At 48.3% G+C, this 21,212-nt stretch overlaps 1 protein-coding gene across 3 annotated transcripts; it reads right to left on the bottom strand.

Annotated features, from left to right (window-relative positions):
* Nucleotides 1-99: 99 nt before the first annotated feature.
* On the bottom strand, nucleotides 100-21,212 carry mylk4b (myosin light chain kinase family, member 4b). 3 transcript variants are annotated; one of them, XM_047049526.1, is made up of 15 exons: nucleotides 21,130-21,212; nucleotides 16,299-16,554; nucleotides 6,815-6,911; nucleotides 6,248-6,680; nucleotides 5,886-6,118; nucleotides 5,443-5,548; nucleotides 4,850-4,943; nucleotides 4,336-4,445; nucleotides 3,913-4,054; nucleotides 3,540-3,610; nucleotides 3,312-3,440; nucleotides 3,038-3,190; nucleotides 2,807-2,885; nucleotides 2,653-2,697; nucleotides 100-1,394 (listed from the first exon to the last, which is right to left on the bottom strand). In XM_047049526.1, the coding sequence occupies exons 1-14, from the start codon at nucleotides 21,192-21,194 to the stop codon at nucleotides 2,653-2,655; spliced, it is 2,013 nt and encodes a 670-aa protein (XP_046905482.1). In that variant the 5' UTR covers nucleotides 21,195-21,212; the 3' UTR covers nucleotides 100-1,394. The 3 variants fall into 3 exon arrangements, with proteins under 3 accessions (XP_046905482.1, XP_046905483.1, XP_046905481.1); XM_047049527.1 differs by lacking the exons at nucleotides 16,299-16,554; nucleotides 21,130-21,212 and adding an exon at nucleotides 13,886-14,235 and having other exon boundaries at nucleotides 104-1,394; XM_047049525.1 differs by lacking the exons at nucleotides 16,299-16,554; nucleotides 21,130-21,212 and adding an exon at nucleotides 8,312-9,056 and having other exon boundaries at nucleotides 1,270-1,394.

Below are 21,212 nucleotides of genomic sequence, written 5' to 3'. Positions count from 1 at the left end.
TTTATTTTTTTCTAACATTTTATTTTCATTGATAAATGACAACTTGAAAAAATTAAATCACAAACAAAAAAATCAACACTTTTTAAATAAATCAAAATGACGAAGCTTTTCCATTGTCAAAGGGTACAGTGACAATCAATAAGTGTCCACAGGTAACCAACTGACAGTACATAATGTAACCAGCTATGCGATGGTGTCACAAAAAAAAAGCCGTTTTCTGAGAAAATACCCTTTTCTTACAGTTTGTAAAGCCTTGCATTTCAAGTAAAATCCGGCAATGAACTAGGATCATCCCTGAACATAAGAACTAACACAGGTGATAAACATTGAATCATAGGTAGTGTTTTGTATGTCATTACGCCTTCATGGAAGGTGAGAGGTCTACTCCATTGCAAGAGCAAGCGAACAGCATGCATGGGCTACACAAGCTTTTAACAGTAACGTTAACCGCGGCTCACCCGGTTAGCAGTAGGCACTGGGCAGGCGCAAGAGGGTGACATTCAACTGTACTGTTTATTTTTATTACAAGGCAAAACTGAGGAGCCGTGGCGTAGGCCTATCATTTACTGCATCTAAAAACGTACAGTGGAGCGTAAGCTATGGCTCTGTGTTTGACCTAGTTTCTAGCCTGTTAAACGATAATGTACTATTGTAGGAGTATATTTATGATGGAAATGGGGAAATGTAGCATTGTGTGATATGTAAAATAAAACAGCAGTTCAAACTATTAAACTATAGACAAGCTGCGCTTATACCAGACAACTGTAAAGAGTATAAGACGTGCTGTCACAAATGCAGCCTAAATCAATCTACGATCCGCAAAGCAATTCCATCTGAACATCTATTCGCAGTAACTATGCTTGTTTAAAAAGCAGCTTTAGACCTACAGTAGCCTATGCTTGATTAGTGATCTATTATAAAGTGCATAGCATGCAGCTTCATTCATGTTCATTTATGAAACTTATCCAAAAATGTCAAAGTAGTAGCCTAGTTTACCACAAACAGGAGTTCTGAATACCTGTGCAGTTTTGTGTGACGTGAGATTATTTATCGAGATTCGCTTTAGTTGCCAGTAACGCCGATCCTATTTTTGCTATTTGCCTATTTTATTGTTGTGAGACAGTGTTCAGCATGTCAGTAAAATCTGACCACCTTCGTACTCACTATCACGAAGTACACTATCGCTCACAACCCCAGGTGACGAAAGTTCAGAGGTGACCTTCATGGCGATGAAGCCGGCGCTGGAGCTAGCGAGCCGCGGTGCTAAACTATTGCGAGGATGCGAGGCAGAGAGTAGTCATCCGGTAGCCGTGCAACAACGGCAGAGTTGGTCCACTTTCGGGCTCCGCAGCCCTGTGTTATCACGAAGAACCTGTCGGGTCTCGGGGATCATTCTGGGAAAAAAACAGAACAGGAATCAGGATGAGACCACACTATTCCATTGGCTATATTTCCCTCTGAGAAGTCAGTCTGTCTAGGGCAGGGGTGTCGAACTCCGGTCCTCGAGGGCCGCTGTCCTGCATGTTTTAGATGTTTCCCTGCTCCAACACACCTGATTCAATTAAAAGGGTTGTTATAACGACCATTCATTTGAATCAGGTGAGCTGGATCAGGGAAACATCTAAAACATGCAGGACAGCGGCCCTCGAGGACCGGAGCTCGACACCCCTGGTCTAGGGTCTAGATTTAGCCTGGCTGCCAGCCCAACTTCTCCCCGCCCCCCAAAAATTTGGTCGGGAAGTTGGGTCTGGAGGGTCTCGTATTGGGGACCAACTACAGAAAACCAGAATCTGGGCGAACCAATGAAATTGCCAGGGCGGGGTTTATACGATGATGGACAGATGATCAACAGTAACATAATCACTCACGTCACAAAAGAGCGCTTAAGTTGAATTCGTTTTGAACAAACATGGCTACCGCTGGAGATCTGGGATGTTATGATTCTGCCATCGAGTCTGTTTTAGAAGACATCGACAGCGCATTAATTTTGAAAGAAGAACAGAGAGACGCAATCAAGGCATTTAGTCGATGGAAAATATGTTTTGGCCGTGCTTCCTACGGGATTTGGTAAAAGTTTAATTTATCAGCTGGCCCCGATGGTCGCTAAGAAGATGGGACACAATGAAAACCCAGTGGCCATTGTGGTTTCTCCTTTTTTTTTGTGGAGTTGTAATCCTAAACGGAGAACTTGTTCGTATATGCATTGCCCTTTATTGTTTCGCTCAAAAAGGTTGACCGTGTGAACAAGTACTCCCCCTACCCTTAAATTAATTTTGCAACACCGGCAAAAATCTTTGTATTCATTCTTCAAGCATACTTCAAGTCTGCTTGTAGTTTAGTTCTGTTGACAACAACTATGCGGTGCACAACATACGTCAAATACTCTGTTGCTCTGATTGGTTGTAGATCTATCCAATTGAGCGAAGAGGCATTTGTTTTCCAGGCTCGTTTGAAACACGCCCTGTAGTCAAAGCCCAACGGAGAGTTCTCAGACTCATAATCTGACTAGAATTATGAGTATGACAACGTCAGGCTAGTCTAGATTGGGGTTGTAAAGGTAATTTAACATGACGGGTCTGGACGAAAACAGATTGTGCCAGTCAAGGTTGATGTTTAATCCAGAGAATTGAGGGGTTGGTGGTCAAGGTTTACCTAGCTCTCTGGAGGAGGGGCGTGTGTAGAGTGGCACTTGTTTTTCTAGGAAGCAAAGAAGAAAAGTCTGCATCAGATCACTGCCATAGAAATGTGTTCTGTTTCCATGGTATATCGAACACATCATCGTGGAATAGTCAATATGTTGTGATACCTTTTGATGCAGGCGGTAGTGGAGACTGTGGTCTGACAGCCATGGGTGTCGGAGCGACTCTGCTGCACTCATCCTCCAGCTACAGAGTGACACACACACACACACACCGTCCAAGTCGAGTTTACACTCAATTAACGCAAAATTCCGAGAGTGGGATGGAGTTACAGGCATCACGGTCTTACTCTCCTAGCTCATGGCGTCATACTTGAACGAATGTGTCGAGGATCTCACCTTTTGCTCTTGATGAGCAGGCGAGTGATAAAGTCTTTGGCCTCCTCTGAGATCTCTGTAAACTCTTCTTCCTCGAAGTTCCACTGGCACGCCAGGATGTTGTTCAGGGTTTCATTATCATCGTCACCCAGGAACGGGGACAAGCCGCTAAGGCTGTTGGGGAGTGGAGAGGTCAACTACTGTAATAGTGTGTGTCTTGTGTCTGTGAGTGTGTGTGTGTCTGTGTGTGTGTGTGTGTGTATGTATGTGTGTGTGTGTGGATATCAGAACTCACAGCATGTAAGTGATGACCCCTAGGCTCCACATATCAGTTGGGAATGAAACAAACTCGTAGTTGATGACCTCTGGAGCCAGGAACTCAGGTGTCCCAAAGTTCACCCTCAGCTTCTCCCTGGGCTTGTACCTAAGTGGGAGAGGAAGAGAATGGTACAGTATATACCTGTAGAGCAGCACTAAGAAGAGAGGAGGAAGAGGGGAGGAGGGAGGAAGTCCAGTGTCTTACCTCCTGGCCAGACCAAAGTCGATGATCTTGATCTTGTTTGTGACTCTGCTGACACACAGAATGTTCTCCGGCTGCACATGAGGAACGAGCGGTGCGACGTAGGAGACAGAGAAAAAGACCAACGTTAAAGGGTCTGTTGGCTGAGGAGGAGGACCAAGGCAACAGGGTTGGTTAGCAACTGCCACTAAGACCGTGTGAAGTTGTGCTAGGTTCACTAGCAGGTAGGATTATCCTGGCCAACCTCTACACATTCAGACAACTGTTTCTAACTTCCTGCTCGGAACTGACGTCAAATCTCTTAAAGAGACAGCTGTTCGAACACACTCGACTGCCCAGAATCCCCTCCCCAGCTCACAGCCAGTCACGTACGTACCTTAAGGTCAAGATGGAGGATGTACATCTTGTGCATGTACTGGAGGCCCTCGCTGATCTGACGGATGAACAACACAGTGTCCAGCTCCGTCAGGTTGTAGTTCTCGTCGATGATGCGGTCGAACAGCTCCCCGCCATCCACGCTATGGCGTCCAGAGTAGAGAACAAACCGTTAGAAACGCCATCGCAGAGAGGGAGAGAGAGACAGAGAGGGAGAGAGAGACAGAGAGGGAGAGAGAGACAGAGAGGGAGAGAGAGAGAGAGAGGGAGAGAGAGAGAGAGAGAGACAGTAAGACAGATCGAGAGAGAGAGAGACAGACAGACTGACAGACAGAGAGAAAGAGAGAGAGAGAAAGAAAGAGACGGGAGGTTCTAGAGCATTTCACCCCCCCACACACTTTCTTACAGACGCGTGAGGACTCACTATTCCATGACCAGGATGATGTCGTGGCGAGACTCGAAAGCAGCGTACAGCTGGATCAGGTTGGCATGGTTCAGCTGGTTCATCACCTGGATCTCGTTCTTAACCACCTCCTGTGAAATGACCCAGAGAAACACAGTTGTACTGACTCCCTCTCCAGACAAGCAGACAGACAGGCAGACAGTCAGACAGATAAAGACAGACAGACAGCGTGCATAGTTTACTAGGCCAATCAGATAGCTACTTGAGCCATCTACTACTCATAGAAAAATAATTCAGACTTGCCAAGACATATGACCCTAACCCCACCCAATCATATCTCCCATTTTAAGCAGCTGACCAATGGGAGGGAAGGTGAGACACCGACCAACTGCATATACTAGATGTTTGTGAGTGCGTTTGGAAATGATTCACTATCCAACCATCTGGGTGTTTTGGGAATCTGGTGTATCTACAACGCCAGTGACGTGTGTTCTTGTAAATATTTCCCAGTCAGCTTCTATTTCAGGAACATTACCTTCTCCTTCAGGCTTCTGCCTTTGATTATCTTGGCGGCCAGCGTTAGACCTGACGAGTTCTCCACACACTTGTGAACCTGTCCAAAACGTCCCCTTCGAACCCCCCAAGGAAACAGACAGAAAAGTCAAGAACGACAACGATTCTACTGATCAATCCAGGACGCGCCAAAGCTTATTCACCTATCATTACCCAGGGCATGTGAGAGATGTGTTGGCGTGCAGAGCAGTAATCTCCAGGCTGAGACTTGGGGGCTGCTGTGATGCACTTGCCCCCCTGCCCCCCCCCCCCCTGCCCCAGCTCCCACCAGAGGCTCATAATCATCTGCCCTTGAAAGGGGCAATTAAAAGAGCTTGGAAAAAAACTTTGAACTGGCTCCATCGTAGAGTGGGATGTTTCCTTTGATTTCATTACACAAGGCCGTCATGGGCATAGTGTGTGTGTGTGAGAGATTGTAGGGTAGTTTTCACATACCTCTGGAGTATATATAAACTGCCTGACTCTGGTGTTATGAGAGCTGAGAGTAGGGGAGCTTAGTGTGTGTGTGTGTGTGCGTGTGTGTGCGTGCTCTCTCACTCTTGTCCTCTGACTCACCCTCCTAAGACCTCCTCTCTGTTGATGCTGTAGAAGGTGGCTATCTGGTGAGGTTTGGGGATCACAATGCGGTGTTCGAAAGGGGCAGAAGGTGGAGGGCTGGAGTCTGACGGAGAGAGAGAAAGAGATGGAGAGAGAAAGACAGATAGAGAGAGAAAGCTGAATGTAGTGAATAACTCCATGACACCGTCTCCATGTCCCAGTTGCCAGCTGTGGTATGCTGGTGACGTTCAAGCCTGCATAGTGCTATGCCATTGGATCTGGGTAACGACTTTCTTAAACTCTAATGTCCTTGACCGAAAGGCCAATTCTAGTTGTCTTGGCTTCCAAGAAGCTCATAAGATCAGGATGGTTTCATCTAACTCCCCGCTGGCCAGGCCAATAAAGACATGGAAGCTACAAATCCATCAAAACGACTGATATTCTGATATTCCATCTCTTACCTATCATGTACTCTTTCACGCTGGACTCTCCGTCCTCCTTCACCTCCTCTGACTCCAGGGAGTGTGATTGGGCAGTGTCCGGCTCTTCCCCCTCAGGTACTCGTCCTCGCTCCTCCTCCTCCACTCCCTTCTCCTCCACCTCCTTCTCCTCCTCTTCCACCCGACTCTTCTTCAGGTCATCCTTGACCTCCTCCTCTGTGACTCGTCGTTTACTGCTGGCCGCCACCTCAGAGCTAAACGCAAATCAACCCGAAGAAAACAACACCAAACAAATCGAAATGTATCCTTGCGGTTTGAAAAGACGCCAGTGAGGATGTGAAATGGTTATCCATGCGGATGTGTGTTTTGTGAGAGAGGAGTACCTCTCCAGTGATGGTAGGATGCTCTCAGAATTCTGTGTGGGAATGTCGACAGCAGGCTCAAGCACCTGCTGTTCTGATGTCACCGCTCCCTCCTCGCCCTCTCCTCCTCTCCTCTTCTTCTCCTCCACCTCCTCCACCTCTCCCGGAGGCTTCTTCACCTTTAGCTCTCCCTCCTCTTTCTCCTCCTCCAACTCTGACTCAGAGTCCCTGAAAACCTCCTCCTGCTCCTCCTTCTCTTCTTCCCCCACTAAAGACGGGACCACTGGGACGCACTGTTCACCCAGGATCAACTCCTGTAACTCCGCCCTTCCTCCACCTCCTCCGTCCACACCAACCTCTTCAGCCTCCGGGTCGCCATGGGAACGCTCTGTGTTCTCCCTGTTCAGTTTCTCCACCTGATCCTGTAGCAAGGTCTCCCTGAGGGGGGCGGAGTCTGCAGGGGAACACACACAGACGATCATCGACTACCACCTTCCTATCGGTCACGTGGAACGACCTGATGTACTTGTACTACAGTATTTGAGAAACGGAGGTGGTTGAAGAGTTAAAGGGAGAACTGTGTCATACCTGTTGAGTCTGGGGGACTCCTCTTCTTCTGGGTCTTAAGGCCCTTCGCGTTAAGGTTGGACTTGTCCTTCCCATCCTTTCCTCTGAAGTCTTTCACCTGGGAGAGGGGAGGAGTAGAATTGCCCTTTGAAGTGCATTTGGCTTTGTGACGTCTGTGAAGCACACCGGTGAAGTTAAGAAGAGGAGCCGCTAGAATATTGTCGTCGCTAGGATACACCGAACAACGGTCTGCTCGCGAGGATACACCGAACAACATTCTACTCGCTAGGATACACCGAACAGGAAACGGCAACACCAGGCAGTTTAACACATTGGGTTTTGGGTGTCAAACTATTAAAACAATCAGCACATTTGACCCGTGAGGGACTTCTGTTCCCCAACTCTTTTTTCTCACGGTCCCAATACTACAACGCTGTCAGAGACAGGAAGTGCTGTCAGAGACAGGAAGTTCCTTTGTGTGTCAGATCACATGACCGGTCTCCAGTCTCTTTTCCACTGACATCACGTTTCCCTCGACACATCAAACAACATCTCAGAGTATAAACGGATCCTGAGATCCCATCTCCCATCCTGAGAGCTGACAGTCCGTTATCTGACGGTAAAGCACTGATCTCAAACAACGCTGCTCTTGTCAAACATTAAATGTAGGAGAAGTTGTTAGCATGTCTGCCTGTCTGTCCCCTGTCCCCCATCCCCCCTTATGGTGTCCTAAGGTTTTCAGCATCTTAGGTTACGAGCAATGTGGCGTAATAAATCAGAACTTACGAGTGTTTACCTAGCCTTGCCACCCTGCCACCCCTAGCCTTCAGCGGTCGAGTCAGCCTACTGCACAAGATATCCTAGTGAGAGGACACACACACGCTTAACTCTAAGGACTTTACACATAAATGTATGTTTCTGAAGAACTACAAGCCTAGGAAACATTGACAACGTTCCTCCAGAGTTGAGCATCATTGGTGATCTTGAGTTCCAGTCAGTATGCACTCCATTCAATGAAGTCATGACATCAGGCATTGCAGACACGCATAGTACAATGTAGGCTTACTGTGGCCACAAACACAACTGTCAGACATGACACACCGTTCAAAGAAATGTCACACATTCACAGAGTTATATCATCAGTTATTATCATAGCTGGAAGGCAAACACAACATTTCCAGAATCCTGTGCCTCTCTAGTGACTGTTGGCTAAGCTTGTGTGTGTTGAGGGTGAGGTTGCTTAAAACACTTGTCACCAACCCAAGAGATTCTCACACAGACCAATGGGCTGGGTTACAGCTTACAGAGACCACCAAGGTAGCATCCTGATCAAACACGGAACATGTTCTGAAGTTTTGGACAAGTTCCAAAGAGTTTACAATAGTAGTTCAAAAGGCTACTGAGGCAAATACAGCGCAGTTCAGACTCACGTCAGATTACCTAAAAAATCAAAAAGACCGTCAGAGAGGTGTTGCTGCCCCCACCCCCAGCCCCACCCCACCACTTCTAGCCACGTACCTTTCTACTGGCTTTACTGACCCGGCCTTTAGGCTTCTTAAATAGCATCTCCACCAGCCTGGAGTTCTTCACCACGTCCCCGACGAAGTTAATGATCTGCTGCATGCTCTCCACCAGCCTTTCCACCCCCTCCAGCCTGCACCCCTGCTGCTCCACCCGCTCACTGGCCTCCAACACCACCCCCTGCAGCTCCCTGCCCGCTGCCCCCGCCTCCCCCCCGCCCCGGCCTCCCTCTCGCAGCTTGGCCACCTCCCGCCTCACGCCCCCCAGGTCCCGGGTCAGACCGTCGAGCCGAGTCAAGACCGTCTCCTGCAGGCTGAGCAGCTGATCCATCTGGGAGCTCAGGGAGTCCATGCGAGTCTCCACGCAGTGCAGATCTCCATCAGGCCAGGCGGAGGAACAGGAGGAGGAGGGCGCTTTGTCCAGTCCAGCCGAAGACAGCCTCTTCCCTCCTGGTTTCTGCCCGTGTAGAGGTTTGGGGTCGTACACTTTGGCCAGGGAGTTGACCAGACTAGAGTTCATGGTTGTTTCTGGTGCTAACTAAGCAGTCACTGTCACTAGCTGATTAGATCAAAAGTCAACAACGACCAACTCTTCCGTGTTCAGGTCTTGGTTCAGAATATAGACGTACTCCGAACAGGCAATCAAAGTCGGAACTTACTTCAGATTAGCTCGGGCAAGACCAGACCATCAACAGCTCCAAAAGCAGAAAAGAGTGGGTGACAGGCGCCTAGCGCTCACACTGGGCTCTCTCTTACTCAACGCCCACATAACAACTTATAAGAATAGCAGGGGGACGTCCTCCACTAATACACAGTGGGCCCCGTAGGACGTCAGAACTAAAGTGTCCACTGATGGAGGATGATGGGCCCAGGAGGGTGGGATGGACGCGTGACATACGAGAGCCTCCCTAAGCCATCGGGCCAGGTGTTACAATCTGGAGAATTCGTGTTTGAAACCCGATCTTATCCGAATAACAAAACGACCAAAGTGGAGGACAGCTAACGCAACCACGTGTTCGAAAACCGACAGCGTTTCACTGGACAGACCCTGGAAGGACAGCCTCTAAAAAAAAGTAGTAATCCTTTAGATGTTGTGAAACACAGGAGAATCTGTAACTGTCTTTGTGCTCTGCCTTGTCACATTGGTCCGGTGTGTTGAAGAGGAGTAACAGGTGAGAGCGCACGCACAGTCACTAAGACTTTATTAACCCCTCTGGACCTCTGCATTGTGGGTATTTCTGAACCTCCCCAAATGCCAAACGGTTCTCTTGGTTGACCTGTTATTCCCAGAGAGGATGTGCGTAGTCTTGTAAAACTGAGATTTGAGCAGAAAAGAAAAGTGAAGAGTTTGACCAAGAAAAATAAAGCTTTAAGTTCCAGGATTTAAGACAAGCCCGGGGCTACAGTTCCCAGTATAGGACTGCTATCTAAGGTGAAAGGTCACCCACAGGTCCCAGTATAGGACTGCTATCTGAGGTGAAAGGTCACCCACAGGTCCCAGTATAGGACTGCTATCTGAGGTGAAAGGTCACAGGAAAGAGGAAAGACACAGTGACACCAAACAACTAGGACAGTAAGAAAGGGATCAAAACAGGAAACAGGAAATATGTCACTCAGATTAACAGCCAGGGCTGAAGCCCAAGTTCAGCGTGTGACATGGCGTTAGTATTTCCTACTGCGCTGCATCTTGTTCTACTCTGAACAGATTCATAAACAAGCGGAGCAGCACAGGTGAGGGATTCCAAGGGGCCACACAGGGCTGGTCCTAGGCATAGGGCACATAGGGCACATAGGGCACATAGGGCACATAGGGCACATAGGGCACATAGGGCACATAGGCCACATAGGGCACATAGGCCACATAGGCCACATAGGGCACATAGGGCACATAGGGCACATAGGGCACATAGGGCACATAGGGCACATAGGGCACATAGGGCACATAGGCCACATAGGGCACATAGGGCACATAGGGCACATAGGGCACACAGGGCACATAGGGCACATAGGGCACATAGGGCACATAGGCCACATAGGGCACATAGGGCACATAGGGCACATAGGGCACATAGGCCACATAGGGCACATAGGGCACATAGGCCACATAGGGCACATAGGGCACATAGGGCACATAGGGCACACAGGGCACATAGGGCACATAGGGCACATAGGGCACATAGGGCACATAGGGCACATAGGGCACACAGGGCACATAGGGCACATAGGGCACATAGGGCACATAGGGCACATAGGCCACATAGGCCACATAGGGCACATAGGGCACATAGGGCACATAGGGCACATAGGGCACATAGGGCACATAGGCCACATAGGGCACATAGGGCACATAGGGCACATAGGGCACATAGGGCACATAGGGCACATAGGGCACATAGGCCACATAGGGCACACAGGCAGCCGCCTAGGTTGGCATCAAGAGGGGGGCGGCAAATTCTGAAGTTCATCCATTAATTAACCGTCCTGCACCACCAGCAGAGGGCGCCAAGTCACATATCCGTGTTGCGGTTGGGGGGCGCCCTGGGAGGTGGGGGGGTGGGGGCGGCATCCCGATTTGCGCTCCGGGGAGGGGGCGCACACACACACACACGCCCTCCAGCCGGACAGGACAAGATAGGGTTACACAGACCACTATGCCCATTCCAGATCTGCACGCTACACTGTAACTTAAAACGCAGCTCGTTTTCATCCCATGGCAGACACAAGCTACTGCCCCAGCAGAGACTTGTGCACAAACGTTCCTCAGGATCCGCCTCTTAGACTCAGTGTGACTTTAGAGACAGCATAGTAGTGGGTTGGTCCAATCTTATCTTCCTCCAGTATTGTGCAAAAGTCTTAGGCACAGAAAAATTAATGCTAAAAAGCTTTAAGACAATGAAATAAAAAAATAATAAGAAGAAATTGAAAACAAACAATGTAATCTACAAATGTTACACCAGAACGCAGCGTGTTAAATGAACACTTTTACATTTGAGGGAATTATCATGAATTTTTGTCATGACATATAACAAAAGAAAATTTGGGTTCAATTATATCACATCACCTCATCTGATCAAAAGAATATTCTTCAACTCAAATACGTTGAAAAATGTTTACTCAAATACGTCTACTCCTCCAAACTAGTTCCTTGGGTCAAACAGTTTTACCTCAACCTGCCACTAGAGGTCAGGAGAGAACTGTGGGACATCCATGGTCTCTGCTCCTCCCTGGAACATAGGGTTTCCCAGCTGTGGTTGTGGTGTTTCTGCCAGTGTGTCTATGCGTTGACAACTCATAAACTTGGCCTGCAGTCACATAACAACTTTAACTACCTGCTGTGAAAGTGTGTCACTCAAAAGTCCAGTTGCTCAACCTAATATTGTGTCCCTTCTTCATTTCTCTCTCCCCTGACAGTTTGATTATTCTTGTTTTTCCCAGAGGCTCCCAGCTAGCCCCCTTAGTTTTCTCTCTGTGTATGTTTGTGTGTGTGTGTGTGTGTGCATGTGTGTGTGTGTGTGTTTGTGTGTGTGTGTGTTTGTGTGTGTGTGCATGTGTGTGTGTGTGTCTTCTGTCAATGTGACAAGAAGGCCCATTAGGTGCCAGAGCAGCACTGGTAATGAGTTATGCAAACGTCTGTTACCAGACACCAGTGACAGGCCGAAGGCAAGACGACTCCAAGTGAAAACAGCACATTCTCAACCAGCCCTCAGACCACAGGGAGAGAGAGAGAGACACAGAGAGAGAGAGACACACAGAGAGAGAGACACACAGAGAGAGAAAGAGAGAGAGAGAAAGAGAGACACACACAGAGAGACACAGAGAGAGACACACAGAGAGAGAGACAGAGAGAGAGAGAGAGAGAGAGAGAGAGAGAGAGAGAGAGAGAGAGAGAGAGAGAGAGAGACAAAGACACAGAGAGAGTGAGAGTGAGAGTGAGAGAAACAGAGAGGTGGACAGACAGAAGGATGGATAAACAAACGCAGTAACACAGAGATTGAGACCAAAAGAAGTGGGAACTGCGCAAAGTCTTTAAAGAGCGTCCTGATCTCCGTGGTGATGAGGTGAGCGGGGTGGCAGGGGAACGAGAGAAGGAGGACATGGCAGTGGGTCACACTGTGACACCTGATACACAGATGACTTTCTCAGATCTGCATACTTAACTGTGTCCTTTCTCCTCTGACACATTCCGCTCTTCTCTCTCTCCATCTCTCTCTCCATTTCTCTCTCTCTCCCTCTTTCTCTCTGCCCTCCCCCTGTTTCTCTCTTTCTCCCTCTTTCTCTCTGCCTTCCCCCCTGTTTATCTCTCCCCTCTCCCTCTTTCTCTCTGCCCTCCCCCTGTCTCTCTCTCTCTCTCTCTCAGTCATTCAGCAGCTCATTTAGTCCCCAGCTATGTGGATGTTTCTCACATTAGACAAGAGGACAGGGAGTGCCTCTGTCTTACGCACGCATTAGCACGAGGACCACACGCACACACACACACACACGCACACACACACACACACTCTCCCTAAGGAAATGCAAACAAATGACAGCGACCCACTCAAGCTTTCAAGGAAGATTAATCCAAACGCTGAAATATAGTTAGTGAATTGAATTGATGTTTATTTGCCATGAAAGGCTCCTCTCTCTGTTTGAGACTAAAAGCAGCAGTGGTCGACACTGCGGCACGTGGAGCGGACTCTGACAGACTTTACTGCTGATGGTTCCACGGTTGTAACACTTAACGAGGAGTGCATTACGTTTACTTTATGACAGGGTTTAAATAAAGTTTTGAAAGGTGTTCCACGGTTTCCTATTTAAAACAATTGAGTGTGTGCATAAAAAGCACATCCTGACATGACAGGATATGAAATGGTGATTTAAGAGAGCCGGGATGGAATAAAGTTGTCCTCTCATGTGATGACTGTGTGAATTTATGTGTGTGAGTTAGAGAGATAGATATTCCACAGTCTGTTCCAAATGGCTGAGCCAAAGTCATGTGATCTCACACTCGATACAGTACATGACATCATACAGTAACTGCTACAAACTGATTTGATTGATTCATTGGGAAATTGATTAGGGACCGTTTTGTGCCAATGCAGTTAATTTCACATGTCATTCTTATTTAATATCTGATATAAAAACAACACAGATGTCTTAATGAGAGGTGTGTGGCACCAAAATGAATCACAGATCCCTTTTCCTCACATCAGATGTCTTCTTCCAGGGTCTGAGAGGTGATCGATCACCAAAACCAGCTGTGCTCTGATATGCACACTGCACACAGACTCACTACGTACACACACACACTCTGTGCTGCCTAGCCTAGCACAACCTACGCACACACACTCACTATTAAGACGTTTTTAACAAGGGGCTCATTCATTGCAGGGCTATACATTGCGTCATTTTGATAATAGAACTGGAGCACCAGTGTAATATCCTGTCCTCAGGTGAAAAAATTACAAGCACACCTGTACAGGTAAATCCTCAAAGCTCTGCATGCACACACACACACACACACTCTGACACACACACACACCCACACTCTGACACACACACACACACTCTCTGACACACACACATTCTCTACCTGGATGTCTGAGGACGCTGTGTCCCTTCTCCTCTTATAGGAGAAAATCTTCCAGATCCTTCTCCAGAGGAAGGAGGCCACCAAACACACACTCCCCACGATCCATATATCCTTATCCTTCAGGAGGTTTTCCATGTTGTCGGGGGCGGCTGTCTTCACAGCCTACAGCTGCCTGTGCTGTTATTTCAGTCTCTCTGTCGCCCGCGGCGATGGCGTCTCTTGGCCGTGCGACACGTTGTTGACATCGGAGTGCTGGCGAGCGGCGATTACGAAACGGCTGGGCCCCTCTGAGCGAGGCAGTCGCTCTCTCTCCCCTCGCGCCCGGGACGGGACCAGTCTGGCCTGTCACGCTGTTACCCCCCTTCCCCCTACCTGACCCCCCCCCCCCTCCCCCCACCCTTCCCCTGCCCCCAGCCAAGGGACCTAAAAGGAAAGAACATGCCATCTCTGAGATGAGACAGGGACAGGTGTCGGGTTCATGGTGTTGTAGCTGGACACACGTATAGAAGGCGCTGGCATGAACAGAGATCGTGGTATCCTTTAACTTTGGACACAGCACTTCACGCATGCACACAGCCCTGTGTCCCCAGGGCACTAAGTACACCCAGAGGGGGGGGGATGTTTTTCTCACTCCGTGTCACACACACACACACACACAATTATAAGACAGTCAGAGAACAAACACCAAATACACACACACCTGCGCTTGTGGGGTCCTAAGTATACCACAGGGTGGGTCAGAGGTCAGAGGTTCGGGGAGCAGGTGCAGCTGCTCGAGCAGGGCCCAGCTAAGACGGCGTCCTCCTCTCCCTCCTCTGAGCTACACTGAGTCCTAAACACACACAGGAAGTGACATGACAGGCCGCTGGACACTGGAAGACAGGCCGGTGCACCTCTGAGTGGGACTCAACGTGAGAACACACCACGTAACCCTGTCCTGAGCGGGGCTCACGACCGGCAACCTGGTTCTGGGCCGTGTGACAGCGGCTGGCAGCCTGGTTCTGGGCCGTGTGACAGCGGCTGGCGGCCTGGTTCTGGGCCGTGTGACATCGGCCTGGTTCTGGGCCGTGTGACAGCGGCTGGCGGCCTGGTTCTGGGCCGTGTGACAGCGGCCTGGTTCTGGGCCGTGTGACAGCGGCTGGCAGCCTGGTTCTGGGCCGTGTGACAGCTCCCAGCTGTCCGACCGCTGTTCTCAGATGAAATAGATCCCTGCGGTCCCGCTCAGCTCCATGTCTAACAGGCGGCAGCAGGTGGGAGGGCAAGGATCACAGAGTAGGACACCTCGCAGGAACGACACACACACACACATTTCACACCTCACACCCCGCACGAGTGTGGATCAGGGAGCGCAGAGAGTGTAGCAGGAAGACACGGCTCAGTGCGGAACGTGTTGAAGGAGAAACGAGGAAGAACTTGCTCGATAGAGACGGAAGAGAAATTAGAGAGAAAAGAACGCAGACTGCAGATATGGAATGGGAGGGAAGAAAGGAGAGAGAGAGAGAAAACAGAGAAAGGGACAGAGAGAGAGGGACAGAGAGAGTGGGACAGAGAGAGAGAGAGAGAGAGAGAGAGAGAGAGAGAGAGAGAGAGAGAGAGAGAGAGAGAGAGAGAGAGAGAGAAGGGGTTATGCAGCCTGAAATAGACTTGGCTCTTAAGTTACACTTGCAGCCCTGCATCTCACTGGAAGCCCTCCCCACGGTGTTCGGGCGCTCAGAGGCAGTGTCTCAGTTCCAGAGCTGAAAGCGAAAGCAGCTTTTCATTCACAGCTTCGCCAGCGCATGAGCCTGGAGCACTCGTTGTAAAGCTCTAAAGAGCTCTGTAAAGAGTCTTCAAATAGTCACCTGGCCTGGAGTGCACAGCCTGGTCAACATGCGACTAAGCACCGTCCTGCTACACTGCCAACACATTTTAACACCACACACTTGTGACGACCGCCTCTAAGCAACAACCACAACCTTCACAGCCAAACAAGTTCTTCATACATTTATCAAAGGGCTGAAATAACACAGTAAAAACAAAACAACTCACAAATAAATAGGAGTTTTGCAGGCGTGTTGTTGTCTATTGTTTTGGTGTGAACGGTGGCTTGAAGGACACAGAAGTCTGGAGTTGGCTGGTGTAACTACAGGCATTCACGTCACTAATAGAGACGCGCATCTCCCTCTAGGGGGCAAATGGCGAATAGCAAGCTGCCACATAGATGAATGAATGGCTATTTAACATAAAATAAACGGTCAATGGTCATTTTCCAATATAATATAAAACATATAAATATTCCCAATTATATATTGTTGCTAATATTTGTATTACTGTTGTCTGATACTTTTGGTGTACACATGATAAACAACTCACTTCACTTCAGATGTGTTTGTCCGTCAGGTGTGTGCGTGTGTGTGTGTCAGGTGATCCTTACCTCAGAACAGTCTCCCTTCAGCTCCACGTGTTTGAGCTCCCAGAAGCTGCGCATGGTCTCCACCTTCTCCAGGTGGCGGTAGAACGCCAGGCGACCCAGCCGGAGGCTGTTGCTGCGGTTACGGATCACCGTCAGCCCCTCCATCTTGTCCGCGCCGGGCGAGGGGGGGCGAAGCGGCTGGGGATCCGACGCCTGTCGTTTCCGGGCGGGGTTCAAGTCGCTGCGACCTTCCACACACGGAGGTTTTTTGTCTGATCTAAAACAAACACGCAGAACAGATGAAAGGAGTGGGTTTAGACGTTTTGCGACAGGAACGAAAACAAACGCAACATCAACAAATCGCGGAATCTTTCAGTCACTCAATCAGTTCCACTTGAACGATCTCTATCCCAGGGTTTCGTTGTCAGGGATAATGGAGGCTAGGCTACTGTACAGCGAGCCGATTGTTACTATGAAGCAAAACCTGATGTAATTAAACGACCGGCTCGCTGATCCGGCTGACTACACTAAAGAGTTCAATCATTTGATTCCACGCATTTATTTAACAATGATTTAACTTATGGAAAAAATTGTTTAATCGCTTCCGCTGAAAAAAGTATTCTGTCAGCGTCCATAGCAACGGTCAGTTATTAATAGCGGCCGTCTGCTTGTATGATGTCGAATGCTGTAATTGACCAATCAAAAATAAATATTCAACAAAGCTGTGTAATAAATACGGGTATGGCATGACCGTGTCTTGCTCACTCTCAGTTACGGGTCAGGCAGTGTGGAGTGATGCTATACCGAAAGAATCTCCAGCCAGGCCAGCTGGCGACAGCTGGCTTAATTAGGCCTGTACCTGTAAAGGCTCCATCATCAGAACCAAGCTGGCTCATGGGGATATTCATGTTCATGTTTATAGTTGTCTGCCAGGCACTCAGGCAGGCCTCATGCTTTCCACAGAGGTCAGAGAGTTGGGGTTTTAGACCCAGCAGCTAGATATTCTTGTTCCTGAGTGCAGCGTTGGATTTCAGTCCAAGAGTTTCCATCAGAACACCTGCCAGGAGAGCTGTCGCTGCGCCCACATTCTGCGTTCCCCACGTTGTGCGTTCCCCACGTTGTGCGTTCCCCACGTTGTGCGTTCCCCACGTTGTGCGTTCCCCACGTTGTGCGTTCCCCACGTTCTGTCCACTGTTTGTATGCAGGATCACGAAGCAACACGTTCGTTTGAGAATAAGAAGTAGGTACTAAAAGGAAAGTTGATGGAGTTATATCAAAAAAAGATAAATCATTGTAGTATGTTTGTGGCGGGGTTGTGGTGGGGTTGTGGTGGGGTTGTGGCGGGGTTGTGGCGGGGTTGTGGTGGGGTTGTGGCGGGGTTGTGGTGGGGTTGTGGCGAGGTTGTGGCGGGGTTGTGGCGGGGTTGTGGCGGGGTTGTGGCGGGGTTGTGGCGGGGTTGTGGTGGGGTTGTGGCGGGGTTGTGGCGGGGTTGTGGTGGGGTTGTGGCGGGGTTGTGGTGGGGTAAATCTCCTGAGGCAGCTGCTGGACGTGTTGTTGTGTTTTGCTGACTGAACCTTCTCCCCTGATGGATCCTTCCAAACACACTGCTAGGCAACAGGCGGTGACCTGTTCACCACCCTGTCATTTTCATCAAGTCATTTTGGGCTGTGTGAACTGGGCATGACCTCCGGGGGAACCTGGGAAACTCTGGAGTGAGGGGGGGGGGGTGAGGTGACCCCTGGAGTGAGAGGGGCGGTGAGGTGGCCCCTGCAGTGAGAGGGGCGATGAGGTGACCCCCGCACACCCACTTTAACTATCTTATTTTGGGGAATCCCGTAAGGAGGGGGTCAGGGGTTGGGCAGAAGGAGGAGGGGTGTGTTTGTGTGTGTGTGCGTATGCACGTGTGTGTGTGTGTGTGTGAGGAACAGGTGTTTTCTGCGTGCTTGTTGAGGGCTGTTTGAGCGATGACGAAGCTTGAGTTGACGTGTTTTTCCTGGATTGATTCGTAATCCTGTCACATCCGACTGATTCATCAGTCCTGTGTCCCTCTCTCCTTTCTAATCCCAGCTGAGGGGTTGATCTGAGAAACCTCATGAGTTTCAGATAGTTGCTCTGAGGAGGGTCTAACTTGGACTGAAGCGTTTACACTCCTTGCTCCGCCTGCCCGGTAATTAATTTCGTTGAATGCCTTTAAGTCGAAAATGAAGGAAATTGAGCTGGACTCTCAAAGATGTCAGTGTTTTTAATAGTTTTTTTTTCCTGGTTACAGAAATGGGTCTATTTAGGATTGTTGCAGTGTGAATTGATTTGCTTTATTTTTTAGTGCTATTTTAATTTTGTCCCTGTGTGTTTGTCTATAACTGTTTGTCTGTAACTTTGGTTCATTGTGCTGCTGCCTGTCTTGGCCAGGTCACCTTTGAAAAAGAGATTTTTAATCTCAATAGGTTTTTTCCTGGTTAAATAAAGGTTAAATAAAAAATAAAAATAAAAAATAGCATCCTAAAAGAGTTCCGTCCAAACGTTTTGTGTTCTAAGTGTCTAAAAACGCTGTTGTGGTGTTTGAAGTGTATACCCCCCCCCTCCCCCCTTCCAGCATATCCACATGAGCCACCAGATCACAGATCAGAGCAGCTGTAGCCGTCAAAACACAGGCCACCCGTGCAAGCCCCTGCCCCGGCCCCAACCCAGGCATCAGGTATCACTTCATCTATTTATACAGGGAGTCAACACAGGCCTGGAGATATGGAACACCATCCACTGTTCATTAACCGGATCACACTAATTGGAGAGCATGACAGGATGTTAGGTTAGCCTTTTCAAACTTCTCCCTCAACGCTGTACTGACACCCACATTTCTCGGCAACATTCATCTGACGGTTTCTGCTCAAGGTCTTGTGCTTGTACGTGTGTGTGTGAGTGTGTGTGTGTGTGTGGGGGGGGTCTCCTGTGTAGTAGTGCATGAATGTGTGTGTTTGTGAATGTGTGTGTGTGAATGTGTGTGTTTGTGAGTGCACAGTATGTGGAGGGATTCCCTTGGCTCATCCTCTATGTACCGTGTGTTTTTAAGCGTTACAGTGAAGAGGAGAGAAAACCCCCCCTCCCTCTGCAAGGCAGGTTTCACAGACCTAGTTAAACTGTCAGTCAGAGACAAAGGCTCCCCTCTGGGCTGGTTCTACCCTCTCTGGACCATCCATCACCTCCCTCTCTCCACTTCTGCCCAGTCTCCGTAGCATGGCAACATCTCATGTTTGAGCCACCAAACATAGCAGGGGGGCTGGTGGCCGTGGAGGGAGCTGAAAGCCTCGTCTTCGACTGGCAGCTTGCATGTTTGGTTGGTATGGACTGACACAGGGTTAGGTCTGTAAAAATAAACCTCTGACTAATTGAGGGTGACGATGTCAACAAACCGGTGATCAACATGCCTGAGGGGGGGGCTGATTTTGTTGTTTTTTTCACTAAAGAGACACGGCACTCGAATGAGAGGCTCCACTTAGTAGCAGATGCACTGCTGCATCATTAGTACAGGATGTTCCTCAGTTAAATGAAGGAATCAGCGTGTTTTTCCTTTACACTCATCATGTCTTCACCTTGGCCATCTTTAACACCCGTCCTCCCCCCGCCTGGTTCAGGAGAGCCAGGGCTTTGATCGCTGCTAAAGCTGTGTTCAGTTCCTCTGATCAGAGCATCGCCCGCCATCACTCTCCTAGCTTGTCTGATGCTGAAAGGCCTGTGTGAAGGTGTAGATTACTGCACGGAAAGTGTTGCAGAACCCAATCCCACATGTACGTTACACACAAGCGTGAACGCGTGCACACACACGCTAGGGGACACGCACACACAGAAACAAACTTGCGATACGTGTTGAGGAAAGCTCTGAATTTGATTTACGGCATGAATCCATTGAAAGTGTACAAATACATAGATTGCAATGATCGCAAACCCACACCCACACACACTCACATCAAATGCGAAGACATTCACTCGCACACACTTGTAACCCATCCTTCACACATAGGTGACAGACGGCACTGCTGAAGGGTGTAACTGTAGAACTACTTTTCCATTTGTCAAAGAACAAAGCAGGACTCTTAATTTAGTACACAGCAGATGTGTCACACTGAAAAGAACCCCAAATTAAACTGTAAACACGTAGGTTCATCTGTTCAACTGTTGTTTTAATATGTAGCTCATTTGTTGTTGTAGTAAATAACAGGGAGCTTTATGGTAAATAAACTCAGCATGTCTTTACAGTACATCAATGCCATTTATTTTAAGTAAATTAAGGCAAATTAAGACTTTGAACTTATATAACTTATTAAACTTGGAACTTCTGTTCTTGAGATGGACTGTAGCACAAGAGACAAATAATAATTTAAAAGTTGTGGTCAGCTATACATTTAACCAAATTGGTTATGCTATCTTAAACTTAATCACCCTAACATTAATTAGAGTGAAGAGAGTATTATGTTGACTGGTACTATGCTAGGGATGCAACTAACTCTATAGGGAAAGAGGTGCTGGAATCCTGACCCTTCAAAGATATGATTGCAATGTAAAACTAAGAATAACATAACTATTAAGGCAGCTATATATATATAATACTGAACAGCACTAAATAACTGGAAGATCAAAAGTAGATAAACTAATAAGTTAATTCCGTATGAATATAGAAGTAAATGTAGCAGGTGAGAGAGTATCTAGAACACGTCTCACTTTTTGACAATGTTACAACTTATCATTTTTCTACTCCCCAATGAACACAATGAAAAACGTTTGTAAAAGATGTAAATGTTAAAGATTCTTTTTTTTTTTTTTTTTTAAAGCACTGCATCCTAAATATCGTCTAACTCACCCTGTATGTTTCGGTATGTTGGCAATAACTAAAATCTTCTTCTCCTTTCCTCCCATGTCTCTCATGGAAGCAAGTCGTCCTCT

The sequence above is a fragment of the Hypomesus transpacificus genome, chromosome 26 (genome assembly GCF_021917145.1).
Source record: "Hypomesus transpacificus isolate Combined female chromosome 26, fHypTra1, whole genome shotgun sequence".
NCBI lineage: Eukaryota > Metazoa > Chordata > Actinopteri > Osmeriformes > Osmeridae > Hypomesus > Hypomesus transpacificus.
Note: the sequence above shows the minus strand (reverse complement) of the source record. Positions and strands in the feature narration are given on the sequence as shown.